The sequence below is a fragment of the Lolium perenne genome, chromosome 5 (genome assembly GCF_019359855.2).
Source record: "Lolium perenne isolate Kyuss_39 chromosome 5, Kyuss_2.0, whole genome shotgun sequence".
Lineage (NCBI taxonomy): Eukaryota > Viridiplantae > Streptophyta > Magnoliopsida > Poales > Poaceae > Lolium > Lolium perenne.
This window is the reverse complement of record NC_067248.2, coordinates 25,263,979-25,281,691: the sequence shown is the minus strand read 5'-3', so window position 1 is coordinate 25,281,691 and position 17,713 is coordinate 25,263,979. Positions and strand designations below refer to the sequence as shown.

Here is a 17,713-nt window from a genome sequence, read left to right as displayed (position 1 = left end):
AGCAAGGGACAAAAAGTCACCATACGACCAAAACAAGATGAATTTTATTAGGTGTACCTTACTTGTATCATCATAGAATCGAAGATCACTATGAGACCAAATTAAGGATTTAGTTGATTATCCTGATCCGTATCATCATGAGATTTCACCATGAGACCAAAACAAGGAGGTAGATTAATTTGAGTAGTTTGAGCAGCCTAAAGCATCTACGGCATGTAAGCAAGCATCAGAATATGGAGCTAGAAGTATATTCGCTTCCTTCTCTAGAGCAATACGTAGAGCCAGTGCATCCTTTTCTCACATTATCGTTGAAGATGAACGGAAGATGCAGCGGCGATGTACGGACTGGTGCTGTCCTACGGCAACTAGACAACAACACTTATGGTAGGGTGTATGTCGAGTGGCCGGAGGCGGGCAACGCAGCGACGAACGACGGAAGCGGCCGGCGATGTATGGAGTCGGCAGCAGCGTATATGTATGTATGGGCACTGGGCGAGCTATGGTAGGCAAGCACAAGCGCCGGTGATTGTGATTTGCGATTCGTGATTAGCTTTGGCGATGAGCGGGGAAGGTCCTTATATAGACGATCGGCTGAGCGATGCCGGCCGTAAGGAAATCGTGGGATCGTGCCCACATCTCTCGATCATGCAGGTCCAGAAATCTTGGCGGCGCGGGCATCGTGTTGACCGAGTGGATATGCTTTGTGAGGCCAGCTCTCCCTTCGTGCTCTCTAATGGGCTTTAGGAGTTTAATTAGCCTGGCCTAATAAGTGGTGAGCTGCTGCAAGCCTGTAGCTAGCGTTGTATGTATTGTTTATGGACATGGGCTGATTAGTTAATTAAGCAACGATGCCGCTGAATCCATGCATGCACGTGATTAAGGGCTGCGTCTTCGTATCTGTACGGTATGAATTGTCTAGCTAGCTAGTATACACATATAAATTAGCTAACATGCATCCACCCATAATTTTGTATATGGATTATAAAATTTATTTTGCCATTTATTTTAGTTCGGCACGACCATATTTTATAAGGTTGTCGAGCCGGCCGCTACATCGTGATCGAACATATCACAATTTAGTGCCGCTCGCGATGTCATGAATTTAGGTCGATGTTGGACCGATGCTATCGCTGTCGAAATATATGTAGAGATGAATTTCCATATTGACCGGAAAGCTTTATTTTAAAATTTATATTATTTAATTTACTACATTTCATACTCATCGGCATTTTAGTTCGAGACAAAATCGGTGTCAACAGGTACTAAAGGCTTATACTGTTGCCCCTTTTTCTACTAGTGTGTTTCCTATATTCGTAGTCAATCTTTGTAACATTTAACTTTGATTAAACCTAAAATGCAGGGTAATTGTGAACGGAGGGAGAATGTTCCAAACAACTCAAATCACATTCATTTCAGCAATCACAAGCTAACAATTACAATCAAAACACACACATCCATTTATTCGGTCCGAGGTACAAGCCTCCTCCTCTAGCATTTATACCGAGGAGGGAGTACGTACATACAGAAAGCACATTAAAAATACATGGTTTCTACTGATACCATACTTGTAGGAAAGTAAACGTAACATTTATAAGCAGATGCACGTTACATGATCATTTCTTATATTGTCCCTCAAATTGATCATGCATGAACTTGCCATGAAACCACATGATCATTAATTTGAAAGATCATCTTATTTACTATCATACCTCCTCAACATTTCGTGAAGACGCTCTTCTACATCTGTCATCTCAGGCCTCTGATTGACATCGAGATTTACACATTGGTTAATCATCACTGCCAAACTATCAATAAGCTCAGGATCATCTAACTCTGCAAGTTCTTTGTCTACGAGCTCAGTCACAGATTTGTGCGTTGTATAAACATCAAGAAAATTCCTGAGTAAACTGTTGTTGTCAGAATGTGTGGCCTTATTCCTTGTAATGAGCTCCAATAGCATGATTCCAAAACTGTAAACATCACTCTTTTTGGTCAGCAGTCCTGTTTGAAAATATACGGGATCCATATAACTCATGTCACCAATAACATGTGCAGTTTGTTGTAGATCTGTGGCAATTAACCTTGATATACCAAAATCGGAGATCTTCGGTGCAAAATCATCAGTTAAAAGTATATTGGCTGGTTTAACATCACCATGAAGGATTGTGGTATTTGCTTTCGAATGCATATAAGCTAGACCTTCCGCTGATTCTGCAGCAATTTTTAGACGGAGACCCATACTGAGAGGCATCTTCCTGGTGCCATGGAGAATATCATCCAGGCTACCATTGGGAATAAACTCATAGACCAAGATTGGAATATCAACTTCTAAGCAACAGCCTACGAGCTTGACAATGTTCCTGTGGATAACTTGAGATTGAATGATAATCTCGTTCACAAACTGGCCCTTGTCCGCTGAAGTACCATTGATGGGCTCCTTCACTGCAACTGCCTGATTACTATCCTCGATGCGCCCACTGTAAACACTACCGAAGGCCCCTTTTCCAATGTATGTGCTAGTTTTCTGAATTTTCTTGATATCTTCCTTTGTGAATAGCTTTATATTATTAAGCTTTTCCAGTGTTGGTCCGCCATTCCTTTGAAATAGTTCTTTCATCTTTCTTTTCTCCTTGGCAAGAATCCAGAAGAATGCGATAACTATTATGATGAAAACACTGACTAATACCACTACCGATGCACCTGCAAAAAAACCCAAGACCTTATTCCTCCAATGAATAAAAGAATGTAAGAAATACTTCTGTGATAAATTTTAACGATGCTTGAATATTAAAATTTAAATAATTCTAATATCTAGTACAAGAATCATGCATAGATAGTTTATTACCATTGAATTGCATTGGTGGCATGTACTAAAAATAGCCAGGTAGCTATGTTCAATTTTTCAAGATGTATTTAACTATAAAACGCAATTTAATTTATAACAACTAGAATAGTTTGGAGTATATGTTAGCTTGGTCTAATTTGAAAATAAGATACCAACATGGATGGATCACCAATTCATTAAGGTTTAGTGGACAACTACAAGCGCAAATATAAATATGCAAAGTGGTGGCACCATTGGTAGACCTAATAAAAAAGTGGATTAGGTGTCCAAAACTGAGATCAAAATAGCAAGTACCAACGTAGTAAACGGCTCTTTAAAAATAAAGAAGCAAGTTGCAAGTGTCTTCACCCGTTGTGCGATATATAGATGGGTAACGAGGTCAACACCTTGTCTCAAGTTTTTTGTGTGGGCGAACTTGTCTCAAGTTGAGTACTGCTATAGGGTTTTCTAGTTTTTTTTTGGCTGGATAGCGGGTGTTAAAATGTATTTGGCCGAGTGTGATGTGGTCACCGTCGTGTGTCGCCGTTTGAACAAGGAGAACCGGCGTAGGTCGCCTGGGCTGGAAAAGACGGTGTTTGTCGTCGGAGACAAAGAATATGGTGTCGCTAGAGAAGAAGTTACGGTGTGTGTGACGTGTCACCAGAGACAAAGAAAGGATGTTCCCCACGACAGTCGATGAGGAGTCGGTATCCTGTACGTCAGGATGGGTGGTGAAGTCGTGGCTTAGGGAGAGAATATTAGGAATAAACCACTCCTTCTGTGTCGACCAGCGTCTAGGTTGTACGTTGCCGGGCGGAGCCAGGCCCCGGGCAACAAGGGCCATGGCCCGGGGCGCAACAAAATTCCTGACCTGTTACCTATATACTCCCTCCGTTTTTTAATATAAGACGTTTGGGAGTTTTCCGACAACCCCCAAAACAGGAAAATGTACAAAAATACCCCTCCCACTTGTCCGAAACAATTCGGATTTTTAATCGATCGCCCCGATCGCCTCCGCTCAGCACCATATCCATCCGCGCTTCTCGCGAACTCTTGATCCGATCCACCCGGCTGGATTCCGGTGGGGAATTGATCGCAGAGCTCCCGATCCACCGCGCCCATCCGGAATCGATCCACGCGCGTCGCCGGAATCGATCGCCAGGAGCCAGGCCGCTCCAGAATCGATCGCTAGAAGCCAGGCCGCTCCGGAATCGATCGCCATCAGCCAGGCTACACCGGGATCAATTCGACCGAAATCGATCGCCAGCAGCCAAGCTACACCGGGATCAATTCGACCGGAATCGATCACCAGCAGCCAAGCTACACGAACCTCCCATCAGCTCGTCCCCAAGATCTGGCTGTGCAGGAGACAACGCCGGCAGCTGCGGCAACTCGCCCTCAACCTCCCAGCAACGCCGGAGGCCACCGGCAGCTCCTGCAGATCCGGCGAAACTGAGGAGTCGCCGTCATGAATTTCCCCTTGCCGGCCTCGATGACAACCGAGAGCACGGACGGGCGGACGAGGCGCAGGGTCCATGCCATAGGAGAGCCGATCTAGCTCCGGCGCACGCAGCTATAGGGCGGCCGCACTCAGCTCCCGCCCCGGCGCATCAAAATGAGACCTTTGACCACGCTGGCGCATCCCTCGTTGCGGGCCGCTCCACCCGGTTACGAGGACGAGAGGCACCGAAGCGCCGATAGTCCAGGAGTTCAAGGCGGATGAGGGGAGCACTGCTGGCGGCGAGGAGCAGGGGCGCTATGCCGGCGGCGGTCGATCTGGATCGGTGGAGGAAGGTGGGGTGGTGCTATGTTCGGTCGCGAGAGGAAGATTCGAGGGAGAGACGGTCCCGGTTTTGGCAGGGGGTATTTTTGGAAACCCACAAGTTTCGTGAACGTGACCACCAACGTCTTATATTTCTGCACGGAGGGAGTAGATCATGGAAGTGGCCCGCGATTGGCCCAGCTCAGTTGAAAAGGAAGTCCATCAGCACCTCGTTTCTCTTCCTGGCGAGCCAGAACTGCACACAGCACACGAACAAGAGCAGCGCCCCCTTTCCACTCGCCGATTAGATCGGACATCGCCGCCGCCGGCCCTCCACTCGCAGCCTCATCCGCCCTGGCTCCGTCCGCCGTTGCCTGTCGCCTCCCCTACTCGGTATCCCCTCTCACGCCCCCTTCTGCTGGCTGCTCCGCACCTTCGGCTCCGCTCGGACCTGCGCTCGGTTGCTCCCCTACTCGCGCGATAGAAGCAGGCAAAAATCCAAAACGAGGGAGGTAATTTCTGAATTATGAACTTTCGATTATTCCTGAACTCCAGATCAGGTAGCACAAGGGGAGGGTCTCCATACGATTTATAAACAAATAAATGACAAAAAAGCTCAACTGATCAGTAATCCTGACTGACCATAGCAAAAAAAGCACAGTAATAATATCCTTAATATAGAGTAGCATGAATAACTGAATTGAGTCAGACATTCAATCAATGATTTTCTTTTTAAAATGTCATGTTGTAGGAATAGAAGATGGAGATTTTTTTTCCAAATCTCCACACCTAACCAATAGGTGAATCCTCAAACCAAAGTATCCATTTGCTATTATTTTTAGTTTTTATTCATCTATTATGTACATTGTTTGATAGCTAACAATGTAGTTTAAATTTTATGTTTATCTGCACAATTGTACCAGGTTTTTGTAAAATAAAACATATATATAGTTTATTTGTCCTTAGTTTTTGGCCCGGGGTTTGGTCGGATCCTGGCTCCGCCACTGGTTGCCGTGGAGGGTGTGCCTAGTGTGTGTACGTGTGTGTGGCCACGTCCGAATCATTGGCGAGAGTAGCAGGAGTAGTAGTGGCCGTTGGAAGTCGGCCGCATCGTGCACGTGGGAGCAGGTTGTGCAGGCAGCCTAGGCGAGCGAATCATAGGTCCGTGTGCACCGAGTTAGCTCCATGCAAGCTAACTCTTTCTTTCTATCTCCGTCCATGAGCGAGAGAGTGACCAAGAGGGGCTGCAGGTTGCAGCCTCAATAAGCTAGACATTACCTGCCTAGCTGACTCCACTCCCCGCAATTTTCAAGTATCCAAGCGCAAATCTAGAACAATCGCCCAAACTCCACTAGTTGCTCCACCTCAAGGTCCACCTCTTCACGGCAAACCATTTTCTACAATTTTTCACTCTTTGAATAAGTTGAGAGATCACTTTACAGCCAAGAATACCTGACTCCATTATCTGGACGTGAAATGTGAAACGACTACTCCTCCAGTTCATCTTATCAGGCACAATTTAGAGGCTCCCCATCTCCTGAATATTCCACCTCTGTGTGGGACACCTGAGGGCCATCCACGTGAAGGATCACTCTTTGAATAAGTTGTTATTTGGATGCCGGTTGGGCTATTAGAATTGGGCAATCTACTGCTTTTGCAAGTAATTTGGGCGCCGAGTGGGAGATTTTCACAAAGCCTCGGGGGCTCCCTGCTAATATGCTCGGACCAATCTCCATATTTTTTGCTTGGAATACTAGTCTTCAACAATACATCTAGTCCAACCATGGTGATGGCTATTAAAGACGAAGGTCATGCCTAGATCCGTGCGGGTGCAGGTGGATCAGCATTGGGCGTAGTGGGCTTTGTGGCATGATCGTGCCTTTTTGTTCACTTTATGTGATGTGGTACGAAAAGGCAGAGCTCCTACCAAAGACCTTGTTTCTAGCTCGGGCTACATGTAGCCAGGTTTCTTTTGTTTTTCTCAAAAACTTTACAACTATTGATTTTATAGTTCTAGAAAATTTTGAAGAAAAATAAATACATAGACATAGAGATTGTTGGAATCTACCAATGTGTAAATTTCCAGATTGAAATACGTTGTATTTTGGCCTCAGTAAAAATAATAAAATCTAGTGTACGGTTCATTATTATTTACCAACAATGATATCAAATTTGTTAATTTTTCTGGGTCCAAAATAGAACATATTTCATTCTGAATATTTACACATTTGTAGATTACAATATTATCTATATCAAGGTACTTTTTTAGATTTTTTTGACATGTCTAAACTAAATTTTTATAGATTCAAAAACAGCCTACGTATCGCCACTCTCGAGCTCCTGCCCCACTTTAACTTAGTTTTAAAAAAATCTCTTATTCACCTGTCCTTTATAGTTGATAGGTTTCGTCCATCAAGCTCTGCGGCCAAAAAAACTTAGATGGTACCATATGATACAATTTACTATCTTAATTCATTTTTATGGTAATGGTACCATTTTTGTCAAACCATGTAATACGATCTTAAATTACAAAAAAGTGACAAACGAACCTAATAAATGCAATCCACAAAGCCGAAATAAACAGTGGACCAAAATTCTAATATATTAAAATTGCAGTATAGCTACAGGGCATACCTATGGCGATCTTCTGTTTCCGTGTCAAATTTGACACGCACGGCGCTGTGAACGGATCAACACTGTGTGTGCCCTTGCCGCATCTACAATTGTAGGAACCTTGCGTGTTGTCGCAGATTCCCCGGCAAGCATCAGGGTCGTCACACTCATTGATATCTGCATTATTTATTAACTGTAGTTAGCAGACCACTCTATTGAACTGACAGAGAAAAAAAGTTTATTTTTCCATACCACCTAGTCACCGAGTTAATAAACTTGGTCAAAATCTGCATGCCGGAAAACTTTAGTCCCCGACCTAAGAGTTGCGTACTGAAGATTACATGACTAAGGTGCATCTAATAACCATGATAAAATAAAATCGTGGAAAAAAATAACACCATAGTAATAGAAAGAAAAAATTTCACTAGTATATTATAAAAAAAAAATTTCTTTCAGAGTTTTAAGGATGTTGATTAAAAGTAAGTAATGTCAGAAAATCTAAAAAATGGAAATTCAAATGGATTAAGCAAGACCAAGGATTTTGATTAAGTCACTGATAATTCATGAGCACTCATAAATATATTTTAATGGTTATGAATGATTTGGTATGTCTCTGTGTTGTCACTAGAGTTTCTTGGTAAAGAGACATGCATGGAGTTATACATATAGGTAGGGGTGTAATAGATAGGATAATTTTCACGCCGAAATCGGCCCGAGACCGTTTTAAGGTATCCATATCCGATTTTAAACATCCGATGGATAAAGATATCCGATTTCGAAGTGATGCCCCATATACGGTACATGATATGGTATAACAAATGGCATGTGGATATGGATTATCCTAAATTTAATTAGGATAATCCCAAGGTTTTTAACCGGATAATTCGATTTTGATTCAAAAGCCAAGACCAATCTCCAAGGTTAGTAGTTATTAAAGTACCGAATTCATTTGATGGGCATGTTTATCTCTAAATTCTATCGATGCTTGAGTTTTAGCGTAAATTGTGTATTTTTTCTTCACTACACAAGATTAAAAGATTAAATCTCTCTCAAGATTTTCAAGAACTATATCTAGCTACCGATGAGAGCATATATCCAACTATTTTAGTTTCCGTTTGTGTCCATCCCGTTTCCGATTTGAATCTGCAGTCTGGTATATCCATATTCAATTCCGAAACCGGTTAATATCTGCTCCGATCCGAATCCGAGAAAAATATGTGGTAAAGGATATGTTATGGACGAAATCCGATCCGGTCCGATTCGTTAACCAACACTACGTAAAGGTCAAGGCCTGCCTAACAGTTGGACACTCTTAGGGGCGGACATAATGACTTCACGTTGGACTAGGTGGAAGGACAACATACGTCAGTACTGAGCGTCCCTAGGGGATTTTCTAGCCCCCAATTTCACATTGGCTACATCATAGCAAAAATAAAACAATTAGACCATAAGCAAAATAAAAAAGACATGTCGCCCATAAACATTGTCTGAGAACGCACCAGAGATCTCGTAGAAAATGGTTTGTGCTATTGTCTGAAAACCAACTTAGTTAGAGACATCACCGGAGACCTCGTAGTAATTTTTTATTTTGTGCTATTGTAGCAAAACCAACTTAGTAAGAGACATCGATGGATACCTTGTAGTAAAATTTTCATTTTGTGCTATTATGGCAAAACCGTAGAATGGTTGTAGCAAAATATTTATTCCTATGATGTAATGGTGCAAAATCAGATAAAGGTTGAAGAAAAAAATCCTAGTAATGCACATCTACATGACTGTTGTAGCAAAATTATCTTGTGAAAAATAAAATGAATTAGTGCTAGGAGGAACTAGACGCTAAATGATATAGTAGAAGCGGGACCTTGGCGTGAGAATTCCAGAAATTCGCTCCTGATAGGATTCGAACTCTGGTCGTTGGGGTGCGCCACTGCGACCCCAACCACTGGGCTATGCCCACGTCCTCGCAAAATTATCTTGTGATGATGCAAATCCATAGAATGGTGCTAACAGCGTTGGAGGAGGTTGGCAGCTTGCAGCATATGTGTGCGACAGAAGCACATCGCCTGCTGGGCACAACCACGGTGGCACCTCTCACATCCTGCCGTAAAGAGAGCCTTCTTTGTGACCATAACCGGAGAGAGATGCGCCGAGGAAACTAGGGTCGGGGCGCCGTGGCCTCCAGGGCTCCAACCCCGGCAGCAGCGCCATGGTGTCGGGAGCTTTGAGATGAGTGGTTTCTTGGGAAAGACAGTGGTAAAAAAATTTGACCCGCGGGGAAGTGCAATGGGGGAGAAGGAAGGGAGTAGGTGGCCATCGCCACCAGAGTGCCTCGGTTTATACTTTTTTTGATTTTCTTTTGACTTTGTAGAATTTTTGACAGTAATTTTTAATTTTTATACTAATATTTTGCGGTAATTCGCGTATGGAAATATTCAACTTACGCAGTAATTTGTCGCCAGTAAATGCATATTTTTTATTTGCTAACTTTCTTTTTAATCTTTGAGAGTAATTTGTTAGGTGTCGATGACATCTATGAAATAGATCGTTAACAACTTAATATCAATTATTTTAGGCAAATATTTTTGTGCCGGTAATTTCTCAACGACACACAAGCGTAACAAATTTTACACGAATCTTCAACCTCAACCGTAAGTTATGTTTACAGTTAGTAGAAACTAGTCATCAACCCAGGCACTCGCCCGGGCTAGGGCGTTTAAAATTAATTATATTGAAAATTATAGTACACATATACATGCATTTTTATTTAGGTTATATACATTATATTAGTGGGCAACATGGTTTCAAATGCAAAATTTTGTAATCTGACGTGTACTTATTTTCTCACTTATTTGGTGTACCAAAAATTCAAAGAAGTTCTTAACTTATTGAAGTACAATTTTGTGGACCCATAACATTTTACTTTGATATTGTTTGGCAGGTTGAGAGAAAAATAATGTAAATTTGGTTAATTGTACACTCCTACAAATTTTCTAACACTTTGTCTTTCTATGTTTTTCATACAACCCCTTTATCAATAAATAAATAAATTATATAACATTTTGCTACACTCATATTTTTTCCATGATTACAAAAAATGTCCAATTAGTGGGTGTACTTACACGACAGCTCAGCCACAACTTTTTGGTGTTTATTTATCCATGGACAATAATAATTTTCTAAATCCTCAAGTATGATACGAATTCATGCTCTAAGGAATTATTGGAATCCTCATTCGCATAGCAGGCAAAGTAGTAAATCGGTGAGAAAACAAAGAAAATTCTTATATTACGCGCATGGAGAAAAATAAAATAAATTCTACCGGTTTCTTTAGCATGTACATATGTAGAGATATAGACTAAACCTGCATTACACACCACTGTTTTGCATGCTCAGCGCCTAACGGCTTACCGGAGAGGATTTCCCGTTCAGCCTGCCGGTATCATATCCAATGGTGCCTCGTAACATGAGTGGATCCGTCCGCGGCTCTTGATCTTTCAATTAGTTCCTGTCGTGCTCATGCATTTGCCAAGCCTATCGATCCTCCCAGCAACATATTTGCAGCCTCCCTTGTAGCAGAATAGGCTCTCATGCAGCCTCTCTTTTTTTCTTAGCGCAGCCCCTTCATTGTCAAATGGTTCACGCAATGTATAAGAGATGTCGTAATTGAACGGTTTATTAGAGCATCTCCAGTCGCGTCCCTTAAAAAGCGTCCGGCACAAATGATTTGGGGCACGTTTGGGACCGCGCCGGACAAAAAGAGACCAAAAATCTTTACAAAAAAGAGACCCTTCCCAGCCGCGTCCCTCAAACTGCGTCCGGATGCATGCATTTTAATAGAGGGGACCACCCCATGTGGGAAAAATAGGTGAGAGAAAGTGTGGGAAAAGAGACTAGCATGTAGGGACTAGAGGCTGCATGCATGCATGTGGACGCTGTTTGCATAGAGTCTCTACCGGGGACGCCGGACACAAAATAAGGTGCTAATTAGCTTTGGGGGACGCGACTGGACAATTTTTTTCCCCATTTCTTGTCCCGGTCCCCCAAATGAGGGGGACGCGACTGAAGGTGCTCTTAGATGTAGTACATAACATGGACACCTAACCTAGAACATGCCGGCTGAGTAGCTGACTATGGATTAGATTGGTTAAGCGTAGTAAAAACCTTGGACTCTTGGACATGCGGACTCTTGGACATGCGGACTCTTGGACATGCGGGCTAAACCAATTTAAAATATCAGCTGTTAATATTTCGCGTCACAAACAACCTACGGATTAAACAAACGTGCCTACCTGACCCTGTAAACAAACGTGACGTAACTGTCTACTTTGACATTATAAATTATAACTTTTGACTAATCCTAGCCGTAAATTTCAGATCTAACTGTCTTAATTATTCTGATGATGTGGATTAACGTGGTATCTCGTATGGTGCCTCCAATTAGTAAATATATAAGATATTCAACTGCTTCAGTAATTTGTCGTGTGCCAATGTCAACTATGAAACCGACCGCTAACTACATAATAATAATAATTCTTACAAGACGTGTATTCCTCCGACGGTAATTTCTAAATGGTGCACAAGCGCGATAGTTTTTACACGAATCTTCACCTAAACTAGAGTTCTGGACAGTAATTACTAGATATGTTTTCACCAGTGCATAATTCTTTGGTAGTTTTCAGAAAAAAAATGAAATAGTTGATGTCTCTTTTACTCAGGAAAAATAATATTGTGCCCCTCTACGGTACCCTCAGAAAAATGTAGTTACTCCACCTTCCGTCGTCTCTTTTACTCAGAAATAATACAATTACCTCCTTCTACCGTACTTTTAGAAAGGTATACTTAATTCACCCGCAAACTCGTTTAGCCAGAGAAAATACTAGCATTTTCTCCTCCAACAACTCTGGAAACAAAGATAGTCCATACTCCACCGCCTATTTTATTCGGGGAAAATAATACTGCCTTCGTTATGGTATGTCTAAAAAAAACTTGCCCTGTTATCCGTCACACCTTTTTAACCAGCACTACATTGTAATACTGCTGGCATACTATCCATTTTAGTACCACTTTACGTTTCTTTAATACGGATGAAGCCTGGTGATCAGAGGGGTACGTGAGCACGCGGTAACAGACTGACACGTGTCCGACGGCGTTAGTTGTCCGTGAGCACACCCCGTGCGACGCCTCAAGATTAGGAATAGGAAAAGCATCGTGTCAAAACAACCCTCGTCGCCTTATCTCCTCCGCCGCTCCCGTGAGGCACTCTCAACCACTCAATCTCTCTCTTCGAAACTACCACAGAAATCAGAGCCCCGCCGCTAGGTTCCAGGAGGAGGCCACCAGCACCAGGATGAGGCCGTCCGCGTCACTCCGACCTGGCGCGCCCAATCGGAGCCCACGCCGGCGGCGAGGTGGCTCCCCTCGGCGAGTCACGGAGACGAGGCGGGACGCGGCAGTGGAGTCGGAGGTGGGCTCGTCGAGGTGCCAGACCAGGACGCGCCCCGCTCCAAGGCCCGTTTGATTCCCTCGTCCTGGATCCGCGGGCGTGCAGCAGCCAGCGGGTGGCGTGTGGAGGAGGCGTCCGCCATGCCGGCGCCTCACAGCTCGTTTTTGGCCACCTCCAATCTCACTGACCTCCGAAAGACGAACGGCTGGCGACCAGCAACAGAGCGTTGAACTGAGCTGACACTAGTACCTCACTGCGCTCGGGAGCATGGAGAACCTTGCGTGCTACTTTAGCAGAAGCAGAGGGCGCCACCGCTGCTCGCTCTGGCGGGCTGGCGACCTCCCGCCATCACCCGCAGTGTAGGGCCCCAACGTAGGCGCCGGCCAGGAGGCCAGCTCGGCGACACCGGCCGCAAGAACGAGCGACTGCGGCGCAGCTCGGCCCTGCTACATGAGGTGTTCCACATGCGCATGCTGTACAACGACACGAAGCATCAATGTGTGTTGGATCTCGAAGTATGTTCAGAAACTAGCTACGAAGAGATCAAGCTGGTGTCAAACTGTTCACACCGTCAAACCAAACCAGACCACACCACCATATCATCAGGGGAGGGCGCCGCCGCTCGCCGCCGCCGACCAAACGAGGAGTAGGCGTCCCAGCCACGCACGCATCGGGGGAGGGAGCCGCCACTGCGCACGCATCCGGGGAGGGCGCCGCCGCTCGCCGCCGCCGACCACACGAGGAGTAGGCGTCCCGGCCACGCACGCATCAGGGGAGGGAGCCGCCACTGCGCACGCATCGGGGGAGGGCGCCGCCGCTCGCCGCCGCCGACCACACGAGGAGTAGGCGTCCCGGCCGCACACGCCGTTAGTGGAGGCTGAAGCGTAGGGAGGCCGGCGTCGCCGACGACGCGCGAAGTAGGCGCCCGCAGCTCACGCGGCGGCGCTGATGAGAAGGCTCGTCTCCATGCGCATGCGGCAGCATGCTCAATACGAATTTGGCTCCCCTGTGTCTGACCGTGGAGTACCTTTTTGGTTTCATTCGCCAAGTACTAAGAGATAGCATGCAGATAGAGCGCATCGGGCCCAGAGCAACACCTAACAGATAAAAAGATTCTGTTTAACACCGTATGTCGCCGTTAGCTCAGAAAGTGGGATGGCAGAATCTCAAAGCAAATCCAACGACGGCTGATGCATGCGCACATACCCATCTGAACACCAAATCCACTCTCTTCTTTAATATTGCTTCTATAGTATTTTAGTAACCCAGACATTGTACTACTTTGGCAATACTATAACCAAGAGTCCAACGGCCAAGGGCGCGGCATGTCGCCGTGGCAAACTTCCAAGTTGACTTTACGTCTATAGATTTTTTTTACCCGATCCATATTAGGAAATGTCATATCCCAAAAACATTTTGATTAATTGTTCATTTTGTTGAACTTAATTTTTTAAGGAACAATAATTTTTTTTGTTTTTCGTATTTAAATCGCATAAAAACTTCAGGATGTTTCAACAAAAAAATTAGGAAACCTAACTATTGCAGCTTCAACTCATCTATAATTAAATTTCGGGTTTTTAGCAAAACCAAATATTCTACTCGTGTCTGATTTGTTTCCTGATTCTTTCCATGTGTTTGTTGGGCAGATCACTTTAAATGGGACATACAACTATATATGCCAGTACAAAAAATTCTCCATAAATATATTGCTAGTTTTAGATTTGAGAAATGACTAAATTAACTAGCTATTTAATAGTGGTGAGACTGAAAATGGAAAATCCTTATTATGGTACAAAGAAACGCTATTAAGGGAAAAACGGAATTGTAACAACCTAAGTTAGTATTATTAAGCAATATACTACATCTATATCATAAAACGAGGCATATAAATTTTTATCAAATTTCAAACTTTGCTAATTTAATCAAACATATACAATAAAATGAAAGCATTTACAATATTTTAGAAATATATTATGATGGTTGATCTACTGATACTGATGGTATTCATTCTTTTGTCTACAAAACATGGTTAAAGTTAAACACCATTGACTTTTGACTTAATCTCTATAGGTCTTATTTTATGAAAAAGAGGGAGTATGCTAGATGCACATGGAAACATAAAAATGATAAGGCCACGTAATGGAAGAGAAAACCTGTATGTAGATTGAAGATGACCTAAAATCTAGGAGTACATCTCATGTCAGCATGTTTTGAGAAAAAAGTGCTGGCTTTAAGTTGCCTGCCTATTTTGTGAGAAGCTAGTTACCACGTGCTGATTTTAGAACCAATACGGTGGCAACTGTACACCTCATCGAAGAGGCTATATTTTTAGGCAACATACAATCATGCGTCCAGTTTTAAAGATTCGTCAAGATAAATTAAGCTAACTATATATAAAGACGGATTGTAAATTGAAACCATTATTTGAGAATTAAATCACCTAGTGTTTCAAGTTTACACTAATCTTAGTGATATAATTATATAGAACAGAGCAGTCTTGCGGTAATACTTATGTTCTCTAATTCCAGATAGTAAAAAAAAAGTTGTTTCCCCTAATTTTATCTGAAGGGAATCTTACACCAGATGAGAAGTGTGGATCGGAGCTAGCAGGGTAATACTACATATAAGAGGTACTTTTGGAACCTGTTCAAGGAGGAACTTACCGGTACAACCATTTTCAATATAGGGATTGCCCTGGTAGCCGCTGCTGCAGTTGCAGATGTATCCAGGTCCATTGGTGGAGTTGAGGCAGATGCTGTTGGAGCTTTTGCAGGCGTACGTTACATTGTTCTTCGCCTCCTCACACGTGGCGCTGTCGCGGATGGCCCAATCGAGCCTCACCGGCATGAGCCGCTTGGTCTGGTGCAGGTTCATGTTGAGGTCGGCGGTTTGGAAGGTGTAGTAGCCCTTCTGCGCCACAAAGGCATAATCGCAAGGGCTGAAGCTGATGGACTCGTTAAACCCGCCGAAGATTTGCCTAAAGTATAGCGTGTTGTCAATGAGGCCCGGCGGGATGTAGGCCTCGCAGCAGCCTACGCCATGGCAGACGCCGTCCACCGCGCTCTGCTGGTCTCTGCAATAGTCCGTGCAGCCGATGAGCTTGTTGTAGACGTTGGCGTCGCCCACCAGGTCGCTCCAGAGGAATCCCAGGGTGTTGCAGCCGAGTACAAAGAAGGAATTCCCGGTGCTGGAGAGGCGATACACCCGCTTGTTGTTGAACGCCAGGCCGTTCGAGAGGTCGAGCGACCCGTTTGGCTGGCCAGAAGAGTCGTAGCACTGCCACCTCACAGGCAGCCATACGGTAACCTCCGCCGTCTTGATGGAGAAGTTACCAATTGCGCTGCCGAAAAAATCCATCTTGCCGGCCTTACACGCGACACTGAACCCCACCTCGCCATCGCGGAAGTCGCCGTTGCCGTTGTCATCGACGACGCCGAATGGGTAGGGGACTTCAACGCCGCCGCAGCTGTGCGGGCCGTCGGCGACGTTTTTATATGCAGCATCCGCCACAACTATTCCTGCTAGCAGAAAAAGCAGCGACAACTGAAATGTTCTTGACATCACTAGGTATACTTCTCCCTCGACCGTGAAACTCACTAATTTGTGATGAGTTTGTTGTGATCCCAAGACAACCCTCCATGTGCTTAAATAGCATAGGATGTTGCCCCTGCCCATCCAAGTCAACTAGCACTACAACAAGTGGGGTAGGTAGATTGTGCAGCAAAATCATATACCCCTTGAAGCCACCCGTCGAGCAACACGGGGAACCCTAACCACGCTACTGTCCAAACCCCCTTCCTCGGCACCCCTCCGTCACGGCCGCTTTCCCATCGCGGTGGCGGCGCCCTTGCCTTCGAAGGTAGTGCTCGGAGAAATCGTGGTGGATGTGACAGCGGAACGACTCCACTTTGCGGTAAGGTATTTGGCGGTAATGATTTTCAATGGCGGAAATTCTTATTGTGGACACATGAGCCCGGAGAGAGTCACTGGCAGGCGGCGTCAGCGGTACATTTGTGAGAACTAGCGGCCGTCTGGGATATTTCACTACATGCACTTACATCGCGCTTCAGCAGAAACCTTCCTAGGGCCCATTGAGAAAGCCTTCTCTGAATATCGTTATCACCGATAGTCCACTACTTAAAACCCGTGAGAGCCAGATGTCACTATTGCGACGTAGTTTACACATTACACACAACAAGGAGACATGATGAAACACACTCTAAATAATTAAAAGATTATAGATTAACCACAAGTAGAACATAGACAAATTATAATTCTCATATTCTAGCCCTCCTCCCTCCTCCTCCGAACCTTTGTCCGAACCATCTACTTTGATGCATGCTTTGTTGATCCAGCCAAACGAAGTTCTTCCGAAATGTCATGCCCCTCTTGTAGAAATATCATATTCCTATGTAGGAGATAAACTCCATCGATTACATCGACAGTAACGGAATACAAATTATTTTTTATGAAGACCTTGTACACCAAGGGGAGAGTGGTGTAATGGTCCTGCACCCATGCCATCATTTCGACCTCCGTGATTTTTGTGCGAACCACCCGCACCCTATATATCGCCGGGTCACCTCCTTTGCGGGTATAAGGAGGCCATAGAATGTTAGCCATCGTAGTGTTTGCTTGAGTCCGGCCATACCGTTGAACAGAGTGGGACCGAAAATGAGGAAGGCAGCTAGGTGTGAATTGTTGTGAAGTGTATATGTGGATTGCCTAGCCCTTTCCATCAGTTCGGACTTTTGGTTCAAGTGGCTAGTGCATGAAGCTTAACATGGTATCAGAGCCTCAGGTCTCGAGTTCAAATCCTGGTTTTCACATGGTTTTCGCAATTAAGCCTAAAAATTGCTGTTGCCCCCCTCTTACATGGTTTTCGCAATTAAGCCTAAAAATTGCTGTTGCCCCCCTCTATGTCCTCTTCTTCCTTCACGTGTTGACTTTCTCTTCTCCCGTCACACGCGAGTGGGGGTGTTGTGAAGTGTATATGTGGATTGCCTAGCCCTTTCCATCAGTTCGGACTTTTGGTTCAAGTGGCTAGTGCATGAAGCTTAACATGAATTAG

General features: G+C 44.4%; 1 protein-coding gene across 1 annotated transcript; it reads right to left on the bottom strand.

Moving 5' to 3' along the window:
* Positions 1 to 1,471: 1,471 nt before the first annotated feature.
* Positions 1,472 to 16,226, bottom strand: LOC127298735 (wall-associated receptor kinase 3-like). The gene is made up of 3 exons (XM_071819779.1): positions 15,306 to 16,226; positions 7,212 to 7,376; positions 1,472 to 2,679 (listed from the first exon to the last, which is right to left on the bottom strand). The coding sequence occupies exons 1-3, from the start codon at positions 16,201 to 16,203 to the stop codon at positions 1,694 to 1,696; spliced, it is 2,049 nt and encodes a 682-aa protein (XP_071675880.1). The 5' UTR covers positions 16,204 to 16,226; the 3' UTR covers positions 1,472 to 1,693.
* Positions 16,227 to 17,713: the final 1,487 nt, after the last annotated feature.